This window comes from Ammospiza nelsoni, chromosome 1 (genome assembly GCF_027579445.1).
Source record: "Ammospiza nelsoni isolate bAmmNel1 chromosome 1, bAmmNel1.pri, whole genome shotgun sequence".
NCBI lineage: Eukaryota > Metazoa > Chordata > Aves > Passeriformes > Passerellidae > Ammospiza > Ammospiza nelsoni.
The window spans coordinates 44,196,496-44,216,820 of NC_080633.1; the positions used below are offsets into that span (position 1 = coordinate 44,196,496).

General features: G+C 37.2%; 1 protein-coding gene across 1 annotated transcript; it reads left to right on the top strand.

The window, feature by feature from the left end:
• The first annotated feature begins 6,198 nt into the window (after positions 1–6,198).
• On the top strand, positions 6,199–19,983 carry LOC132087475 (prostatic acid phosphatase-like). The gene is made up of 10 exons (XM_059493782.1): positions 6,199–6,312; positions 7,635–7,730; positions 10,289–10,375; positions 10,990–11,142; positions 13,284–13,382; positions 14,458–14,553; positions 16,913–17,045; positions 18,289–18,371; positions 19,245–19,351; positions 19,827–19,983. Exons 1-10 carry the CDS (start codon positions 6,199–6,201, stop codon positions 19,981–19,983), a joined length of 1,125 nt encoding a protein of 374 aa, XP_059349765.1.
• Positions 19,984–20,325: the final 342 nt, after the last annotated feature.

The window sequence follows — 20,325 nt, forward strand, 5'->3', positions numbered from 1 at the left end:
CAAAGTGCAATGAACAGAGGAGAGTTTAACACTAGATGGCAATATGCTTTTGCAAAATATTTATCTGGGGTGCCTGTAGATAAAGGCAAATATTCTTCAAGCGATTGTACTATTTCTTGGTTCTCATATATGTTTAGACATACTGTTTTTCTTTTGTTTGCACTAAAATAAACTCATTTCATGCTATTGTATTTTTCTCATTGTTTGCTTTAAATTAAGTTTAGACAATACTCTGATCCAGACAGAAGCAATTCACAGTTTAATTGAAAATATATTACAAATTATTCACTATTTTGTGTGCATGGAAAACATGTGAAGAATCACATGTGGAATGTTGACCAAATCTCTCCTGCTTGGCAAACTGCAAATCAAAAGGAAGTTTGTTTTTTGGGCCACCATCTTCCTTCTACTGATGTAAATCAGAGCATGAACCTAACCACGTACCTTTTAAACACTGGATTGCTTTGGGTAGCATTTTTTCCCATTACCTGAAGCATTAAACTTGCTTACCCACTTTTTGCTCTCACCTAACCTAATAACTTCCACCAAAGCCCAAGTCTGTTATACCTTTGGAATAGCCTGGATTGTGCTACAGTTACCCACTGTACTTTGGGTTAAAAAATCAAAGCATTCTGTACTTTGTGTAGGGCTTTTCCCAATTCCTTGGAAAGCTCAACATGTTATAAATCAAACCAATAAACCTACACTTTGTAAAACTAAACCCACATTATAATTATCAGGTAGCTGCTAAATAATGAGTAACTTAGTTGTTTCCAAGAATTATCAGTATTTGAAGGTAACATTGATCTGTCTCAGCAGTGACAGTAGCTCAGAAAGGCCTTGGTCAATTTCCTGCATGATTTTAGGTGCATCTTCCTTCTACTGGCACTTCTTTTTCTAAAAAATTGGGTTCCTTGAAGCTACTACCACTCCCACACACAACCTATTTTCTCTTCCCTCTCCCAAAACAAAACAACAGGGTAATTGCCAGTACCATTTTGTCTGTTCTCCATCTTAGCTATTGCCCTCTGGACAGTTTGTCCCATATTTCTGCAAAAGGCAATTTTATGCCTTTTTTGCTCTTTATGGATGTGTCTGTGAAGACAAATATGAACAACACAAGATTATAGTAGGTAAGAAAATGGGAGAGTATTCAAGGTACTTTGTTGAGGCCAATCAAGATACCTGATACATTGTAACTTCTAAATTAAAGGACAGTTTCAAATTTCCATAACCCTGATATACAATATCTATTTTAGTTTGATTTAAAGTGAGAGAAATTGGACATATGACCTAAAGGAAAAATACACAGTTTGTTTCTAACAGCCTGTGTATTTACAGTCAATGCAAATTTCCTTGGAAATGCCAAGGACAGCTTTGAAACACACCACCAGCCAGTCTAGTCAGTATCAATAAGCACATTGTAGTGACATAAAAGCACAGTCATCCATTTTAACAGTTCTGACAGTTTCATTCAGAAAACTTTTGTGGCAATATTTAAATTAATCACCAGCTTCTCAAGAAAACATCTGATAGAAAAATATTTGAAATGTTCCATGAAAGCATGCCTATGTCCTAGCATAAAATGCTTTACTGATTTAAATGAGGAAGAGCAAATATAACCAAAACCTTCAAGAATCCAAAGACCCTGAAAGATGATAACAGTACAGGCACAGAACAGAAAGGAGGTGGAGGAGGAATTAGATCTGAAGGAACAGCTAATTTATTAATTCTTCACTACTAATTCAGGATTTAATATCAAAAAGTAAATTACTCACAGGGGTCAATGATACTGATTACCAGAAAGATACAATATTTATGAGAACTTATTGGTATTTTTATAAAGGACTTCTTGGTATTTTATTCCAAGAGAAATAAAAAAAGTTATTGAGAGAACATTTACTCCCTCCCACATATTTGCATTTCAAATCTTGCAGCATTGTGCTAGTGCATGATCAGAAATCATTACAGCTGAGCAGAACAATTGCTTTAATCATTGCTATTGTAGCCTCTCTCAAAGTTAAATATAGTTATTAAAATTTAAAGAAAGCAGGAACCCAAACCCCTCAGGTATTCTAAGGTGCACAAGGACAATAGCTTGATGCTTGATTACACACAGGGAGGTTGTTTGGACTGATGTCAGCACCTGCATGAAACGCTTGTGCTTTACGCCCAAGCTAGACAGCTGTGGCCGTGGCTGGCTGAACAAAATGTTCTTTCAGCACAAGTAATATTTCATCTCTCATTGTCAAAACAACATGATCCTGCTGGTCCATACAATTCATTAGCAAGTCTAAATAACTAGATAGTGTCACTGATGTAAAGGCCTCCCATCTCCTAGCCATTTGCTACCACCCTTACTTCCTTCCTGCAGTGGCAGTCTGGTTATGGAATACAGCCATCCATCACACTCAAGCACTTGAATTTGTTCACAGAATTTGGAGGAAAAAAGAATAATGGAACTTTGCACTGCACAAAATTCAGGTTTGTGACTCACTTACGGTCCAAGATCAAAACAAGATCCACCACTCTGTGGAATACTGCCAGCAAACCCTTGTTCTGGTATTATAGTAATAATCTGTTAAAACACAGCTACCAAACTGCATTTTAATTGGCAACTCCACCATGTCAGTGTATTTTATGACCAAACGTTGATGAATCATAGAGAACTGGAGAGAAAGTGCTCACATTTGAGAGGAGGGAGTTTTACAATCCAGCAAAACTCCAGATAAAGCTGATTGAGAACACTTCCACTGAGAACATCATCAGTGGAAGACTAGCTGTGTAAACACAAAGGAAAATCTATCTGGATTAAGTTCATCAGCTTCTAAACAGTTACTCTATATTTGCATCAATGTAATGGAGAAGAAGCTGGCCACTGTGCAAAAAAAGTACCTTGTCTCAGATTACATCAAGAGTGCAGCTTTGAACCCAAAAAGAAGGCAATTGCCTAGAACACTGAATGGCCAGAGAACAGCCACAGCAGTAGTCCTTACAAGTCCCAACACTGACTGCTGTCTCCTCTTTTCTGCTGCAATTCAAGGAGGAACAGAAAATATGGGGTAATAAGGGATGTATTCTGACAGCAGTAACAAGGATATCATCCATAGTTCTTAAGAGCCCCAGCTCCCACTGAAGATCACTTTATTTGCAGGGCTTCATTTTGTTCATATTCATGACAAGCCTTAACCCAACTCCTCAAAGCAACTGGTCATGCTTCTAACTCAGTCTGAAAATGTGCAGAAAAGAGTATTATTGAATGAGTATTCTTGCATGCCAACATTGAAATTCATTAACAGAAAAGGTGTATCTGATTGGAGCAGAATTCATGTTGAGGCAGGGGTAGTGTGTGCCTGAGGCAAGGCATGGTGACATGACATGCCTTTGTTTTCCAAGCACAAAGGACCAAAGAAGTCTATGTTAAGCATTAGCCAAATAAAGGCAGCTGATTCCTATCTATTTACCTATTAGCCAGTGACTTGGAGTCGGATTTTTTTGTTGTTGTTCTGACTGTTAGTTTATTGCAGCTGAAGAAATGATACCATCACTTTTCTTCATCATTTAATCAAAGCATGTAAGCAGGAGACAAAGAGGTACACTGCAAACCAGAGCAAACCTTGAACTCTCTTGACACATTTAGCTTTGACCTGACTGGAGCTGAGAAAAGAAGATGAGGAAAAGTCATGGAAGCAGACATGGACACTAAAACTACAGAAGCCACAGAAACATGACTTCAACACCAGAGACTGGAATAACAATCCCGCTAAGGAGTTGTTTCAGGCAGGGTTAAGAAGAGGAGGCAGGGTGAGCAGGTTGAAATCTTCCTCCAACTGCCTCCTTCTCCCCACACTGATTCTACACTGGAGTCTTCCTCTACATTCTTATTACTGTATCTTCAACCAATTCTGACACTTCTCCATTGTCAATGAAGAAGTAGCATCTCAAGCTGCAAGGCCAATCCTACCCTGTGTTTACATAGTAAGCAGATTTAACCCTACACTTAAAAAGTGGAGGGAGGGGGTGAGCATCACAGCATGGAAAGGATTCTTTATATTGTAATTTGGGGGTAGAGGGTCAAATTTTGTTCTTTGGATTAATAAGTTTTCAAATACAATACTAGCACTTAAACCGTGAAACAATTTTAAAGCACTGGAGTATTGTTAATGAACATTTGCATTCCCTCAACAATGTCAAAGATCCAGCAGCTTCAGATACCACAGTACAGAACACAACACAAAGCTGTACTTTTACTTGCTTAGTAATATTATGTTTATCATGATCCCATAAATATTTCATCAGGTTTATTGGTAAGATAAAGGCATTTGATCTACACCTTATATATTGTCCTTTGTACTCCCAAGGAGGTGAGTGAGGTACAGTTATTACCTTTATCATTATCTTCTCCTCTTCCACCTTCAGCTGCTGCTTTAAAACAGGCTGCAAGCATATTACAGAAGCAGTTACCTTGACTTTGGAACAGCTAGAGTTTACACACCTCTCACCATGGCACAGCACGCTGTTTCATTCTCCCTCTGTGACCTTCAACAGGAACAGAATTAATCAACATGGTGTACTTAAAAACAACTCCAGCCCTTTACATGTCTCTTCTCACAGAATTAGAAGCATCAAGATCAGATCAAAGCAAGCATCAGCTTTAACACTAGTATCTTTTCCACATTTTGTTAATATTTTACACTAATATTTACACTAATATTTTGTTATCCTCAAAGTAAGAGTAATTTTACCTTCCTAGTTACAGAAGTCTCACATAAAGTGTGAGACAATGGATACTTGAAGAGATGAAAGTTAAATCTTTCTGCTTCTGTTGTAGACCTGCAGTCCCTCCTAGACATGAATAGAGTATATGAAGAACCTGACCGGAGCCTTGCAAATCTGAGAACTTGCCTATTTTTTATGAGTTGGTCTATTTAAAAATCTTGTCTAGCAGAGCAGTGTATTTTAGGAGTAGTGTCTGATGCCACGTTTTCTAGAAACAGCAAAACACAGACTCTTCAGAGAAATTTTTCAGGTATGACATATACAGGGCATGAACAGCTTCAACCTGTAGACCCACATCTTCCCCCAGGCGCCTACAAATTAAAAAAAAAGGGCATTTTGTTTCTCAATAAATGTAACTCCCCACCACATTTTTCTATTTATAAATATCTTTAAATTGTCAGAGATAAAAGCAGAAATGAAAGCGTGACATCTGGATGTTTCACAGAGGGATCTCTTTAGCTCTGACAGATGTGAAAGATACAACATTGTTTCCTCAGAAAGGAGAACTGATTCCCCTAGAGAAGTCTATATCTAATAATCACAAGAAAAGTTTTGTTTTGTGTCTTAAACTAATTTGGGATTATACAACCTTTTTGGGTAGCAACATGATAATTTGTTTTCAGTAATTTCTTTTAAATTCTTACAGAGAGCTTTTGATGACTAAGAAATCACTCTCAATTTTAACATATTAACAGGACTTTCATTAACACATGAATGGACTGAACATAAAACAGGAACTTGCAAGATCAATCCCATCTCTCAGAACAGTGTCTCTGAGCCAGATTTTTTTTTTCTTATTTAAAGTATACTGGGGAAATGACAGAAACAAATCTTGATATATGCACACTATAACAATAAGAGTATTTGCAGCAAGAGAAATTTGGAAATTTTAAATTTAACTAACTGTATGAAATTCAGGGGGATAGCTCTAGAAAACAGTGTCACATGCTTTGCCACTAGAGACAGAGTCAATGTACTAAAGAGATTAAAAGTTCATTCATGTACCTTTATATTTTTTGCAATGAATTTAGGCTTATTCCTGTTCCTTTGCAACAAAGCCTTTGTTGCTTATTCTTCCTACGAATCACAGCCAAATCTCAGAAAAATCCAGAGGTACTTTATAAAAGGACATTTGTTAGCACTGCTCCTTCTAGCACAAAATGTTCAGAGAAGACTGGGAGCACTAGTAATGCAGATGGTTTAATTGCCCTTTTGCATACAGTAAGATACCCACAGCATTTTCATATTTGGGAAGACTGACTGACCCATACTAAATCCTAGTTAAATAACAGAAGGCAACCTCTAGCTCTTTACAGTCACTAAGCACGACTGACTCCACCCCTCTTAGCCATATATCTACTGTGTCACCGTGTCCAGCCAGGACCTTGGTGTGCAAAATAGCTGAAAGCTACCCTCAAGATGAGAGCAAGGCAGCTGGTCTGTGGAATTTGGAGTCTGTGTTTCCTGTTCTGTCTTTTATGCATCTTTCTTCATCAAACAACAGCTAAAAGAAAACTGAAGTTTGTGTCCCTAGTAAGTATGGGCAAATGAAATTTCTTCAAAACCTGTCACTCACTACTCTTCTTGTACTCTAGGGTAGAGAGGAGGGGAAAATTTTTCAAATATTTAAATGTTTCCTCCATATTCAAAATTCATTATTGCATTGTCCAAAAAAAGTTCAATTTCAAATAAGATTTTATAATTTTGTCTCGTTTGTGCATTCCTAAATTAACTTATAGATATAGGATGCTTATTTTCTAGCACTAAAATAAAAATAACACAGGATTCTGTTTTAAAATGTTAAAGAGGATTTCATTACTAAATACCAACTGTGCAAAAACCTTCTTTGCCATGGAAGAGTCTCACTTTTCCAGTGGTTTCAATGGACTAGCATAGAAAGTAAATTTCAGTATGTGAAACCCAAGGCTTCAATGACATTCAGCAAGCAGCACAGAAACCAGTGCTTTGAAGCTAACACTATTTGCAATGGTTATGATTTATCATTTGTTTGCAGGAAGCCTGAATCTTATTCTGAACATCACACACATACAAATCATGAATATTATATTTTTTCTTGCAGTTTTCAATTTAATTTCTCCCTGCTTGGATTAAGAATTTTTTTTCAAATATTAAAATTTTAGAATCATATGGCAAATATCTGCAGGAATTATTCTGCAAAACATGTGAAGCAGAGAATTCATCGTATGAATGAAAAAATCCAATGTAACTTATAAATACATCTTTTATCTGAAGTGAAATTTCAAAACAGGTTCAATGTTTTCAGAGCAACAGTTTAGCATGCATTTACATATTAGATAACACTTCTATCACCTCTTGTGATGAAAAAACCAACACAGGACTTTTTAAGGCTAATTTCTGCCAAGTAACAGAACTTCACAGGAGTCAGCCATAGAACTGTTACTTTGAGTAATAGCCTTGGTTTTTCCCTTTTGAATCCAAATTTAGTCATACCAAAATACTAATGTTTAAATATCTCTGCAAAATTGCTTACATGCTTCTAGTTTTTTCTGTTTATTTAATATTATGGTCTATACCTTCTAAAATACATGAAACTTATTTAAAATATAATAGGGTATCCTGTAGCTTTTATAACTTGCAAAAATTTATTTAAGCTAATTTATTCTCAAATGCCAAAAAAGAACCAGTTATGTTTGTCTAAATAAATTAAACAGGAAATGTAGCTATCTAAATTTAAGGCAAGAACCATTTATATACTTAACATCTGTCAGATACAGTACTCACTGTCATGGCATATTCCTTGTGACTACACTAATTAGTAATAATCACCACAAAAAATACCAGTAACAAAAAACCAATTTCATCTATTTTATCAGGTATTTCGCCATGGGGATCATACCCCACAGGAGTTTTTCCCAACTGATAAGCATAAAGAAATTGCAAGACAACAGGGATATGGCCAACTTACCAAGGTGAGTTTATTTACCTGGGCAAAGAACTGAAATATTGAAAGATGTTGTGTTGATATGTGGGGGTTGGAACTTTGCTTTCACTTGGAGAAAGCCCTTAATAAGTTGCCACTTAAGGACAGCCAAGGAACTTATTAGGAAATCACAGCAACATCACTCACTAATTTTGAATGAAATTGAGTCAGCCTGTTCTGATCCAGTGTCAGCATATGTTGAGCTTTTTGGTTGCAGACTAGGATCTTCTGGGAGAAGCCAGGCATTGGTGACCACCTCAGTTCACCTGAGACCATAAAGGAAAATTTAAACATCAGTAGCAGGAGATAGAAGTGCTTACAGACACAACCCTCCCTCAATCTCTGCTGAACCAGAGTGTTTCCTTAATTATAAACTGTTAAGATCAGTACAAGCAGAAAGTTTTCTTAAGCTATGCCCAAGAAACTTGATTTAAACCTCAACTATTTTAGTGAAGGCATTTGTGGAATCAGCTGTTTCCACAAATGTGCCACAAATGTGCCACAAATGTACCAGCAGCTGAACCAGAAGCAGCACAGATTCTGTATCTGACAGATGTTGTGCCTGCCTTGACTGTAACTTCTAGTAGCTGCCACCTCTTACAAATGGAGCCACAGGTGAACTGTACTATCAGACTGTAAGGCAATATTTGGACACTGGGTGTTTTTTTGCCCTCCCACTGGCAGGACCCACTGTGTCTGTGTGCTTGTCCTTCATTCCTTTTCCCCCAAGATTTGGATTGGAAAAGCTCCCAGTTATTTGCCCAGCACTCAGAACCAGGCAGTCTCCCTGAAGTAGTTGAGAAGTGCCAGAAGTCTTGTTGCCCCAGACAATGGCTACAGTGCATGTGGAGGCAGACTGTGAGGTGCGTCTCTCTGTTAGGAACACACACCTTATGTCCAATGGGTCTCTGTCCTAAAAGAACTTGCCAGGTCTCCACTAAAATCAGAATAGAACAAATTGCCTGAGGGGTTCTTCTTCCCCACTGTTCTTAAGAGGCAGAACTGCTCTCCAAAGCAAATCAGGCCTGTTTCTGCTCATGTCAACTCCCTTGAAGAAACAGGAGTAACAGAGCAGCTTCCCAACTCAGCTGTGACTCAATCATTCCATATAAACGCTATGCAAGTTCATGCAATCCATGCCAGCTTGCTCCAAGGCATAGAAGACTTCAAGACCCAGGAGTCAGGACTTAACAACATCAACATGCATATTAGGCAAGTTGGGGCAGAAGCCTAAACCACACATATAGCCTAGGAAACTGTTTGCACAATTCCAGCAAGACAAAGAGGTGATCACAAGCACACACAGCAGGTCCTGAGTAACTCCTAGCTGACTTGGCTTTGAGCAGGAGGTTGGACTAGAGACTTCCTGAGGCCCCTTTCAGCCTGAATTATCCTTTGATCCCACAACTTAGAAAATTGCTTTAGGAAGCAATGAGTACTGTACTTGAGATCCCAATGTACAGTAATGATTACATGAGCTAAGTGGAAAATATTTAAATTTAGGCCAGGAAACACCAGGTAGATGTAAAAAGATGGCAATATAGACTATTACAGGGACACTGTGTGTGATTGTGGCGGAGTCAACCCCCCAGGGGTGTTTAAGGAAAGAGTGGATGGTACCTGATTCCATGGTCTAGTTGACCTGGTAGCATTAGGTAATAGGTTGGACTCAGTGATCTCAGACGTAATTTTCAACCTAACTGATTTTGTGATTTGGTGATTCATGTGTCACGTGTTCACAAAATTATGTAGGTAGGTTGAAAGATGTTCAGCTAAGAGCTACTAAAATGTTGGGACTGGAAAAATTTTGCTTTGAGGATAGAGAATTGTCATCAGTTTAATTTAACACAGAGATAAAGTGACTTGATTCCATTTTATGGGTTATTGTTTAACTGTGAATAAGATCTGTGATGCTGAATGTTATTCAAAAGTGTAACAAGATTCAGTGACTGAAAGTTGGGAACATAATCAGGCAAGAATCAAAAATCAAATGCTTCAGACTGTTGATAATAATTAACTATTGCAGAAAAAGGCCCAAAGGCTTGGAGGACTTTTACTTCAAAACTTCTGTTCTGAAAAACTAGATCTTGCCCAGGCTAAAATTCTAGCCCCCATAAGGAATCTCTGGTGATACTCTATGGGATTCATATCCTGGATGTGTCTCCATGGACAGGTGGCTGCTCTGTCTGCACTCCCAGTTAATCAGCTCTGAGACAGCAATAGAGTAGAAAGTAGACAGATGGTGCTGGAACATCTCTATGCCTGCTTTAAGTCTCACTAGCTCAGATAAACATACACATAGCTTTCCACAGAGCAAAATACAAAACTGCAATTGCATCCACCAGGAGTCATAGCTAGTGTTATCCAACACCATACATGTAGCAACTTCACTACTTTTTTCTCATGTCTTCCTTCCTAATTCAATTTGAAACAGAAAAAAAGTCTTTATTAAAATAATATGAAATATTATTGCATTATTTTTTGGTTGTAGGAATGGATGCATAGCACATTTCTTTAGCCTCTCATGCTCTTGTGTTACTTCTACAGCTTGGCATACAACAACAGTATGAGCTTGGCCAGTACATGCGGAGGAGATACTCTCATTTCCTGAGCGTTGTATACAAGCAGTGTGAGGCAAGTACTGGATCTGGGCAGGAAGATGTTTTTCATGGTTGGTAATGGGACTTCCTGGATGCATAAGAGTCTAAACCTGGTGCAGTTGGAGAAAATTTAATATCAATTGAAGTCAATGTCATTCCAAAATATCCCTGAAACTGTAGTTCAGCTTTTATCCTGATGGCTAACTGAAAACCACATGAAAGGCTCTTTAGGCAGCACATCAGGTTCAGCTCCCTCGCTGCTGTATGGCAGAGCATCTATGTCAAATACCTCCAATGCTACACTTCCATATGGAATGCAGATACAACTCAGTTTTCATTTAGGTTCCAGCTTTTCAGTGCACATACGATGTCCCAAAACCTAGAGGGTCAAATAGAGTCAATCTCATGCTGTCTACCAGGATTTCTAAGATGTTACCCTGCTGCAGCTCAGTTGTACAGTGAAATTTTATTCCAGCTGAAGTCTTTCTCCTTCCTCCTTCTTTCTCATAGTCCTTCTTCATGCCACTCCACTTTAATGACAACTTCCCCAGTACCTCTTTTTTTCCTACCAAGAAGACAATAAAGTAATCTAATGAAAGAAATTACCATCCAAAATGTTTCTTTTTCTTTTTTGTTTTCCTCCTTCAGATTTATGTTCAAAGCACTGACTGTGATCACACACTTATGAGTGCTCAGGCAAGTCTTGCTGGACTCTACCCACCAACACAGGATGAGATTTGGAATCCCAAAATCCTTTGGCAGCCAATTCCAGTTCATACAATGCCACTGTCACAGGATAATGTGAGTATAAACTAGGGGCATCTGCTTTCCCTTGAGTATTAGTAAAGTACATAGGACATGAGATGAAGGTGCAGCAAAAAGTGCATGGTTAAGGCAAGAAAAGAACATTGTTACAAGCATTTTGCAGAAAGGCTTAATAAGCTTAGTAGAAGTGTTGGCAAGTATTTCCACAGGAATGGACTTGCATATCAGAGACATGATCTTAACAAAAAAGAAATAAAAATGGGAGTACTGGCATAGAGAAAAGAGTTCATTTATAAAGCAAGTAAATCACTGTAAAAGTAGATTAATTCTAAATTTAATGCAAACATGACTTTCTTTATGTGACAAGAGAAAACATACTTAATCTCACTGGTGCTTCAGTATTACTTAGTCCACAGCCAATGGAAAAGACAAAAGAATCATTCTGGGACTTACATTATGGTGAGAATTGAGTTACAGGATTGTTTTTCATGCACTTTGCAGGTCAACGCATGTACTCCAACAATTGGTGAGAAAAGTAAAAGGGGAAAGGAAGGAGGACTCAGAGCTTTAAGCACAAGTTCATGGGGCAATATATTTATTCATCTCCCTTCCTCAGCTCCTCACTTAGGAGTTGTAAGGAATCCTGTGGATAGCAGCTCTGTAGCTTGCATGTACTTGTCCTAGAGGGCAAAGATGTGCAGCTGGCTGGAGCTGGAACCTCCTGTGTGTGGAAAATCTATCATAAAAAGTTAAGATCAGGAGTGCGCAGCATGAGTCCCAGTTTGTGAGAGCAGGTTTGCACTTGTGATGCAAGATAAATTGTGTGGGCTTTACAAGTCTAATTAACACAGTCTGTGATGATAAGGGACTCACGTCAGAGAGGTCATGGAGCAATGGTTCTCATCTCAGGGTGATGAGAGCATGGAGATGGAAGGTATGGAGACATGTCTTCCTCATCACACACACAGCCAGGCACAGCACAGGAGCTGCTTGGCACTGTCACAGGTGGGGATATCCCAGCAGAGAGACAAGATTACCTGCCAGTATCAACACAAAAGGCAAACTCAGCAAGCAGGTGCTGCACCTCATTCACATCTAGGGGAGCAAGTAAGTTTATTCAAACAAATAATAAAATCATGAGCACATGCAGAATTTTTGTACTTTTTTCAAATATTTGTGTTTTAACTTTATTCATCCTTACTACATATACAGGCTAAACCTGAGACTGCATGTATCCTACAATACAAAACAAGTGCCCATCATTTATTGGTGAAATGATGCCTGCTCATGAACCTATGGCTATAATTGACAAATATCTTCCTATCTTGTGGAATGCATAGATTGTATTTCTAAAAAGATTGAGGAACTGCTGTGAAGCATTCCAAGCTAATTATCCCTTCAAATCTCTCAAGTTCTTTTCAAAGTTCTTTTAATATTGGGACTATATAGATGGAGCTACATTACTGGAAAGACAAAAAAGCACATTAGGGAAAAGCACTAATAATATCAGTGTCAAATTTGAATTTTTGTTTAAAATTTAACACAGAAAATGAAAATAAACTCAATTTAGCTAACATATATAAATACATATAAATGAAATAGTAAGTTTTTAAGTTATTCCAGCCATATGTAACCTTCATATAGCTTAGATTAATGAAAGACAAAACCGAGTTACAGAAAGTTCACAAGTTTCTACAATTTAGCTGAACTAAATGAAGCTCTGTTAAATAGACTCAATACAGCTGAGTATGCACAAAGAATCCTATTGCAGTCCCGCTGCTGCTTTGTAATTTGTTGTAAAAATGTGATGGTGTGTTTAAAGAAAGACTGAACACAATGAATGAAATCATCCCTGGAGAAGCTAAGAACAAAGGAGTTCATGAGGGCTTGTCTTAGTATTCTGTCAAAGGACAAATTTCATCTTGTGTAAATGAATCCTTTAACTTTGAACTACTGCAGCTATTACTCCTCTGAACATTTAAAGATTATTTTGTGTGTAGTCATCAGTATGACTCCTAGAGTCCTGAAGATGAATATCCTTGAAACTACATTCCCAAATTATTTTTCAGCTTGTCCCAACTAGTGCAGTGAATCAAAACAGCAAACCTGCAAGGATATATTGAATTGCAGAACAAGATGCACCTTGCTTAACTAGGATTTTGCAATTTTCTTACCAGTTGCTATACCTACCTTTCTCACACTGCCCAAAATACAAGGAGCTTCTGAGAGAAACCTTTGCAACAAGGGATTTCCAAAGGCAATTCAAGCACTACAAGGTAAAGTATTCTGAGTTCTGGAAATCCAGTTGAAGTGTACCACTTCATCAACATTATCTAACACACAGGTTTTAAAACAGCAGTTAATATGCTCCCTTCAGATCTCTAATCTTCAGAGTGGGTGTAGAAAACATACCCATAAAACAATTACAACATCCAGCTGGACTGGGCTATTCCTGACAATTGAAAATGGCAGGTCACAGAAAAGATAAATTATTGACCTACTTGCAAAAACTTCATTTCTAGGGGACTAGACAAAACAAAAACTCAGATAAAATCAGTGTCAATGCCTCTGAAATTATTCCAACACCTCTCTCTGTTTACTCCCATGTAAAGCAACTCCTCTGACATCTCTGCCTATATAAATCTGTGGGTTCAGATTCATTTTCTCAACTCAATTCTTCGGAATTTCTATAACAGTCTCAGTGTTTTTCTCAAGTATTTATTCATGTTTTCCACCCAAAATCTTAATTTAGGTGTTCTCTTATGTTTTGTGCCTGTCTTCATATGGTATAACCTTTCCTTTCTTTCTCCATCATCAAAACCTTTGCATGACTATATAACCACATGTTTATTCTGCTGCAACCTTCTACTTCACATGTGTATTCAAAATGACACCATGAACCTCACCTGTTTTTCTATTATCTCTCACCACTGACCTCAATCATCCATTTGTGGCTCTGCATCTGGGTATTATATGCAAGTAAATCACAATTCACATTTTATCAAATTTACATCATACGTCTCCTCCTCCTGAGTACCAATATCAGAATAATTCTGTTTATCACACTTCCTTTAAGCACTTCTTGGATTTCTACCAGACTTCTTCATATATCTGTGTTCCTTCTAAACATTTCCACCAAGCATAAACAATCACTATACTTCAAATCTGAACTAAAATCACCAACCTTGTCTAAATGAGTAGGCCAAATTCTCTTACATCTAGGCAATGGTTCATTGTTAAAGTGCAAAGACTGTCTTCTTTCTAAAAATTTCCATGTACTACTATGACAGTGTGTAGAAATCATGTAAAAATGCCTTCAGTACTACAAGTTTGGATTTTTTTGTATTCCAGCAATTTCTGAAGTTTTTAGCCACTCATACAGGATATCCAGTAAAGAAGTTGACGAGTGAAAGGATTTGGAAGCTCTCCGACACTTTACAATATGAGGTAAATAGAATCATAGAATCATTTAGGTTGGAAAAGACCCTTACGATCTTTGAGTCCAATAGAAATTCCTATGCTTCCTTCAACCTGGTATTTGTATTTGGTTTATTTTTTTTTATTGTAAGTCATAAAAAGATCATAGATCTGTGCTTCAATTTTTTTTAAACATCAACTATTTGCAGCTTCTTTCCCAGAAACCCTCACTTAAGGTCAAACTTATGTGTGAGGCTGCTGTGGGTCATCCACTACTGCAGGGAACACAAACTAGTGGACTTTCATATTCAAGATCCAGCCAGTGACTGCATATGGACAATTAGGCAAAAGCTTACCTTTGGATAAAATTCTCTTGTAACTCCCCCAGGCCCCACTAGGAGATATACAGGGATAAAAATATGTTGCTGGCAAAGAAACATAAGCATCCTTCCACAAAGATTTTATGCAAATTGTAAAAGCAACAGAAGCCATTATTTGTACACGGCCAGTAGTGGACGGAGTATTTTCAGGAATTAAGCAGATGTTGGAATGACACAAATTGCTATTTGTGCAAGTCTGGGAGCTTGTTCTAAGAAAAGGTATCACAAAAGAGTTTGGATTTTATAACAAAAGGGTTATTGTGGTGCCAGACTGGCATGGGTATCTGGATTCCGCAATCTGGAAAGGTCATGGTTTGAAAACACCCTGACTGCCCTTAATCTAGCAAGAAATCCCTCTTCAAAGTCTAGACTTACTTCTGTTGACACAAAATTGCAGAGTCTTGTGTTAAAAAGTTATTTTTGAAGGCAGCTTTTGGTACACTTTCATGCATAGCTATTTATAATCAAATATTAACGATAAATTGGTCATCAGTACTGGGATATTAGTGAGGGAGTTTTAAGGTGGATTTCAGAAGCAGCATGTAATATTTTACAGGGTGTGATACGAATGAGTTTACCTTCATTCCTGCAGTTTTTGCAAAAGTCCAACTTTGCTCAAAGCAGACTTGAATAGAATGTTAGCCAGGGCCTTAAGTTAAATGAAATGTTAACATGTTGGGACATCTCACTGTAATTTCAGTGAGGTCACCCTTCCATGTTTGCCAAATGCAGGACCATAACTTTCTATTTCAATAGTTAAATCATACCGAGAATCTGTGTCACCAGACTAATTTGGAAAACCTACAGCTCCCATCAAGAATCTAGCTAAATACTGGAATAAAAAAAAAAAGTGCTTCTCATTCTAGTGTTCTATTTGATGAGTCTTGGTCTTTGATACTACTGACTGAGGACTCTCAGGGTATCAATTAAAGGCATTTGCCATAAAAACCTCTCTCATTTTTCAAGCATATAAAGAGAGAGTGCTTATACAGTTTTTAAATACAATCCATGAAACTACAGTAGCACACATGTCTCTGTATTTGTTACTTTCAGCTAAGTGTTAGCTGACTTTCAGGTAACTTGGACACTGAGGTGTTTACTTGCCTACAGACTGTCTTTAATAGCATGCCACCATCCAATTCTTCCCTCAAGACATAAATCACACTTATTAAAAGAGCAATGGATAACATTGGGATCTGAGCTGGTTTAACCTAGCACATTCTATTGTTTTCTTGTTTAAACAAACCCTTAAAGTAGATGACATTTTCCTTTGAGCTAGCTTGTTACAAGGACAGTCCTTTAGGTGAGATCAGTCCAAAGGTTACATTGCTCTAAAGGAAAATTACCAACCTTGTTTAAACAGCAATTCAGGGTACTGCAAACGAGGAGTTTTGTGGATGTCCTCCCTTCTCACAGTTGTGATCACTAATACACCTTGGACTGCATCCCCAAGGAAAGACTAATCCATTCCACTTTAACTTGAGCACTGTGACAGTATCCAATAGACCATAATACGTACAAATTTCATTTATATCTCATCCTTATATACCTACCCCTTACTTTGGTACATCCATACTACAGCTATACATTGATCTCTGTATTCCTCTTACATCTGAGAGCTACCAGCCCTTAAAATCCTGGTGTTTATATAGGATTTGTTTCAGTAAAAATACAACCCAGCACATGACTGAAAAAGTCATATAGTGATTTTTTTCACCTGACAACATAAAAATGCCAGTTGCTTTTTGCATAATTTTAGTATTATTAATAAATATTCCTCTTCTTGTGGAAAACTGCCCTTCAAATTTCTTTCAAGCACCATGATGTTATAAATAGGAATGCTACAGCTGTCTAAATGCAAAATACAGTCATCATTTTATTACAATGAGAAAATGTTACTGGAGCGAAACATTCGGAATTTGTTCTGAGAAGTATTTTGTGCCAGAATAAATAACAGTTAGCAGTAGGAATCAGTAAGAAAATCACTATGTTTTCTTTCTTCACTGTAGGATATCAACAATTACACTTTACCTGTTTGGGCTACTCATGGTGTCAGGACCAAGCTGATAAAGCTGTCAGAATTGTTATTGCAGGCAGAATTTGGGTTCCACAAACAAATACAAAAATCCCGTTTGCAGGGAGGTAAGCTGAATTCTTACACCATTTAAAACCAAAAGTAGGATGGGAAAGAAGAAAGGGTATATGACAAACATTGCTGCTGGTTCTATGGTAGAATGGTGAAAGATACCATTATGGGGATATTGGTGGGCAGCACTGAAATATTTTGCTTAATGGGGAGGGAGATGGTGACCATATGAATCATGAATATCCTAATCTAATATTGTAACGGAGGTATCATTTAGATTACACTGTATAAGAAATTCAATATAACATACAGATTCTTGTTGAATTGAATCAAGCTTAAACTTAGCATAAGCCATGTGTAACTTACTTAAAAAAAAAGTATTATTTGTAAGAATGGTGACTCTGTTACCTAACATCTTCATATTCCACTACTGAGAGTCCCAAAATGAGATTACTAACTGCTTTTAAACTTTACTCTGCTCAGAAAACAGTGACTAAAATTTGAAAGTATTTTATACCTTTTTTATCACTCATTCTCCTCCATTCATCCACTGTCATATTTTGAGCCTCCTTTTTGTTTTATATGGGCAGTGTGCAGGCAGGATCTGTGAGCTAGGAAGACAAATGAACAAATAACTTGAATTAACTTGTTGCATTTTTCAAAACTCCAACTTGCAAAACTTGGCACAAAGTTCAAACCTCTTTCCTTGCTTTACTAACAATTGCTATTAAAAATGTGCCAGAAGCTAAAGACTAATTCTGTCTAATTTCCTAGTTGGTACTGTTCTACTTTTAACTTGTCGACATGCCAACCTTATATTAACATACTAGTGCAGCCATTGATTTAAATCAAGTAGTTTGTCTTACAATTTTTCAGCAGTTAACATTAACAAAATGCAGAAAATCAGACAATTTATAAAGCCCCAGAGTCAAGAGGATATGCTCTTTCTTTTTTCTCTGGAAAGCAGGAAATCATTCAAGCTACACAGACAGCAGGGTAGCATTCATTACTGTGCTCTTCTTGCACTGTTCTGCTGGCAAAAAGTAACTGCGAATGCACTGCTTGAAGCTGTTGAGGCTATTGGGGATCCCCCAAACATTTTACACAGAAGTAAAACAGGCCCACTGTTCATTTGAAAGATACTGCCACTATTAATCAAGGCACTCTGCACAAATTACCAGTTGAGTCAATTGAATGAATCTGGTGCACTTAGTGACGGATTGCTGAAATGGCAGCAGTCGATACAGATGTTAACACAAGCATCTCTTTCATTGTCACTGCTTCCCCATTTTCTTTCAGGTATTCTTTTAAAAACTATTCTAAAGCATATCTTAGATGCTAAAAAGCCTTCATACCATCAAAAAATGGTTATGTATTCCACGGTGAGTGCTTTCTGTTTCTCTTGTGTTTCCTTTCTGCAGTTATTAAATGCATTGAAAGCCGTGAAATTTTATTTCCTTCATGAAATACAGCTACAAGCATTTTTTTTTATTTGGTTAACCTTAAATGTCCTCAGATTTAAAAAAAATTTTAATGAACAGATGCTACTTTGAAACCTGAAGCATTCCACTTTCTACTGAATGTCATGGCTTTTTTCATTGTAATAATGTTTTGATTGAGTAGGGAACTGGAAAAATCATGCCTCATGTTTTATTAAACCTGGATCACAAAGTTAATTTAAAACAAAGTCTCCTTCTTCCTGCATCTTTTTCAAGTGCATATGGGGAAAAAAAAAATAAGTTACAGTTATTTTATCAGACCTTATGAAGGCAGTTACTCAATTGTGATCTTTTATTTTTGTTTAGAATGTACAAATGCTGTCATTGAAGGAGGAAAATTTTGGATTGCTCTCACTAAAAAGCTCCTGTTTCTAAACTGCATTTATATAAAAACCTATTGGGTACATATCAGCTAAAGAGCTTACTGATCTGATCTCAAATGCTGTATACTTAACAGGCAAAACCACTAGTTCTTTTTAAAAGAAGTTTTAACAGCTCCTATTAATTATGTAAGAGCTGCAAGTGACTAAGACTTCTTAAATATTTACATATATGTATACTTGATACATGCAGGACTTCAGTTTATATAGCCATAGAGGGACAATATTTGCTCAACAGTGCAGAGGGCAAGTACTAATGAGGCCCTAATGAGGTTAATGTTGAGTGGACAGATAATGTGTGGGAAGTGTTGTTAAATAATAGGTTCATGCAATCATTTTCAACAGACCTTTAATTAAAGATTTCCTCTGGTCACAGCATGCAGCCACCATTGCTGCCTTACAGATGGCACTCAATGTCTTCAATGGGAAATTGCCTCCTCACAGTGCCTGCCATTTTTTTGAACTTTACAAGGAAAAAAATGGGCAAGTATCTGCAAGCTATGCTGCTAATATGTACTTTTCTAAAAAAGAATTTTCTGATACCCAAGACTAATTAAACCAGATACCTGAGGTTCACTATTCAGGGAAATATTACACATTGATTTTAATTATTGTAATTGCATTCATTTTAGTAGTCAGTAGCAGAATAAGCCTGCAAACCATATCTATATATATCTATATATGTATATCTTACACCTATGAAAAGTTTTACTCCATCCTTTTTATCTATTTAACTCCTTAGCAAAGGCAGCAAACTACATGCAAATTGTTGTTGACCCCCTGTTGCTTAATAAATTCTCTTCACAGTATTAATTATATTAGTAAACCATAAACATATTAGCAACCAGACAAATAAGCTGGCTAAAAGTTTACCCCCAGGTACAATAACTGCAGCATGGAAAGGCTGTGTAGTTTTGCATAGCTCACCTTATTTTGATCCCTCTGTGTTTTGAAACAGGCAATACACCATAGAAATGTACTACAGGAACAATTCTTTGAGGGAGCCTCACCCCCTCACTCTCCCTGGCTGCAAATTTCGCTGTCCCCTGGAGAGATTCACTCATCTGGTCTCTCCCATCCTTGTACCCTATTGGACAAGAGAATGTAGAATGTAGGACATCAAAAGAGGTAAGCTAAGTGCTTTGGGCACATGTACCCAAAAATAAAATCAGGATTACATCTTGAGCCAACAGCTCATTTGAAGTGACAATCATTTTCATAAGGGTCTGCTCTGAAATGAAAAATATGCAGATCCAGGAAAAGAGAATTGTGCCCATGGCTGTCATTTCTCCTCCATCAATACATTTACTTACTCCAGACCAACTTCCTGGTGAAATGAAATCAAAGCTGATCTGACTTTAGAGTTCTGTTTTTCATGGGAGTTTTTTTTGGTTTTGTTTGGTTTAGTACAGTCAAAAAGACCTTCAGTTACTGAAGAAGTACATGTAAATGCACTG

Excerpts from the sequence above, each read along its gene's own strand:
- LOC132087475 (XM_059493782.1), top strand. The coding sequence starts at position 6,199 with ATGAGAGCAAGGCAGCTGGTCTGTGGAATTTGGAGTCTGTGTTTCCTG. Across the intron at positions 7,731-10,288 it reads GATATGGCCAACTTACCAAG|CTTGGCATACAACAACAGTA; the intron begins GTGAGTTTATTT and ends TTACTTCTACAG. Across the intron at positions 14,554-16,912 it reads CCGACACTTTACAATATGAG|GATATCAACAATTACACTTT; the intron begins GTAAATAGAATC and ends TCTTCACTGTAG.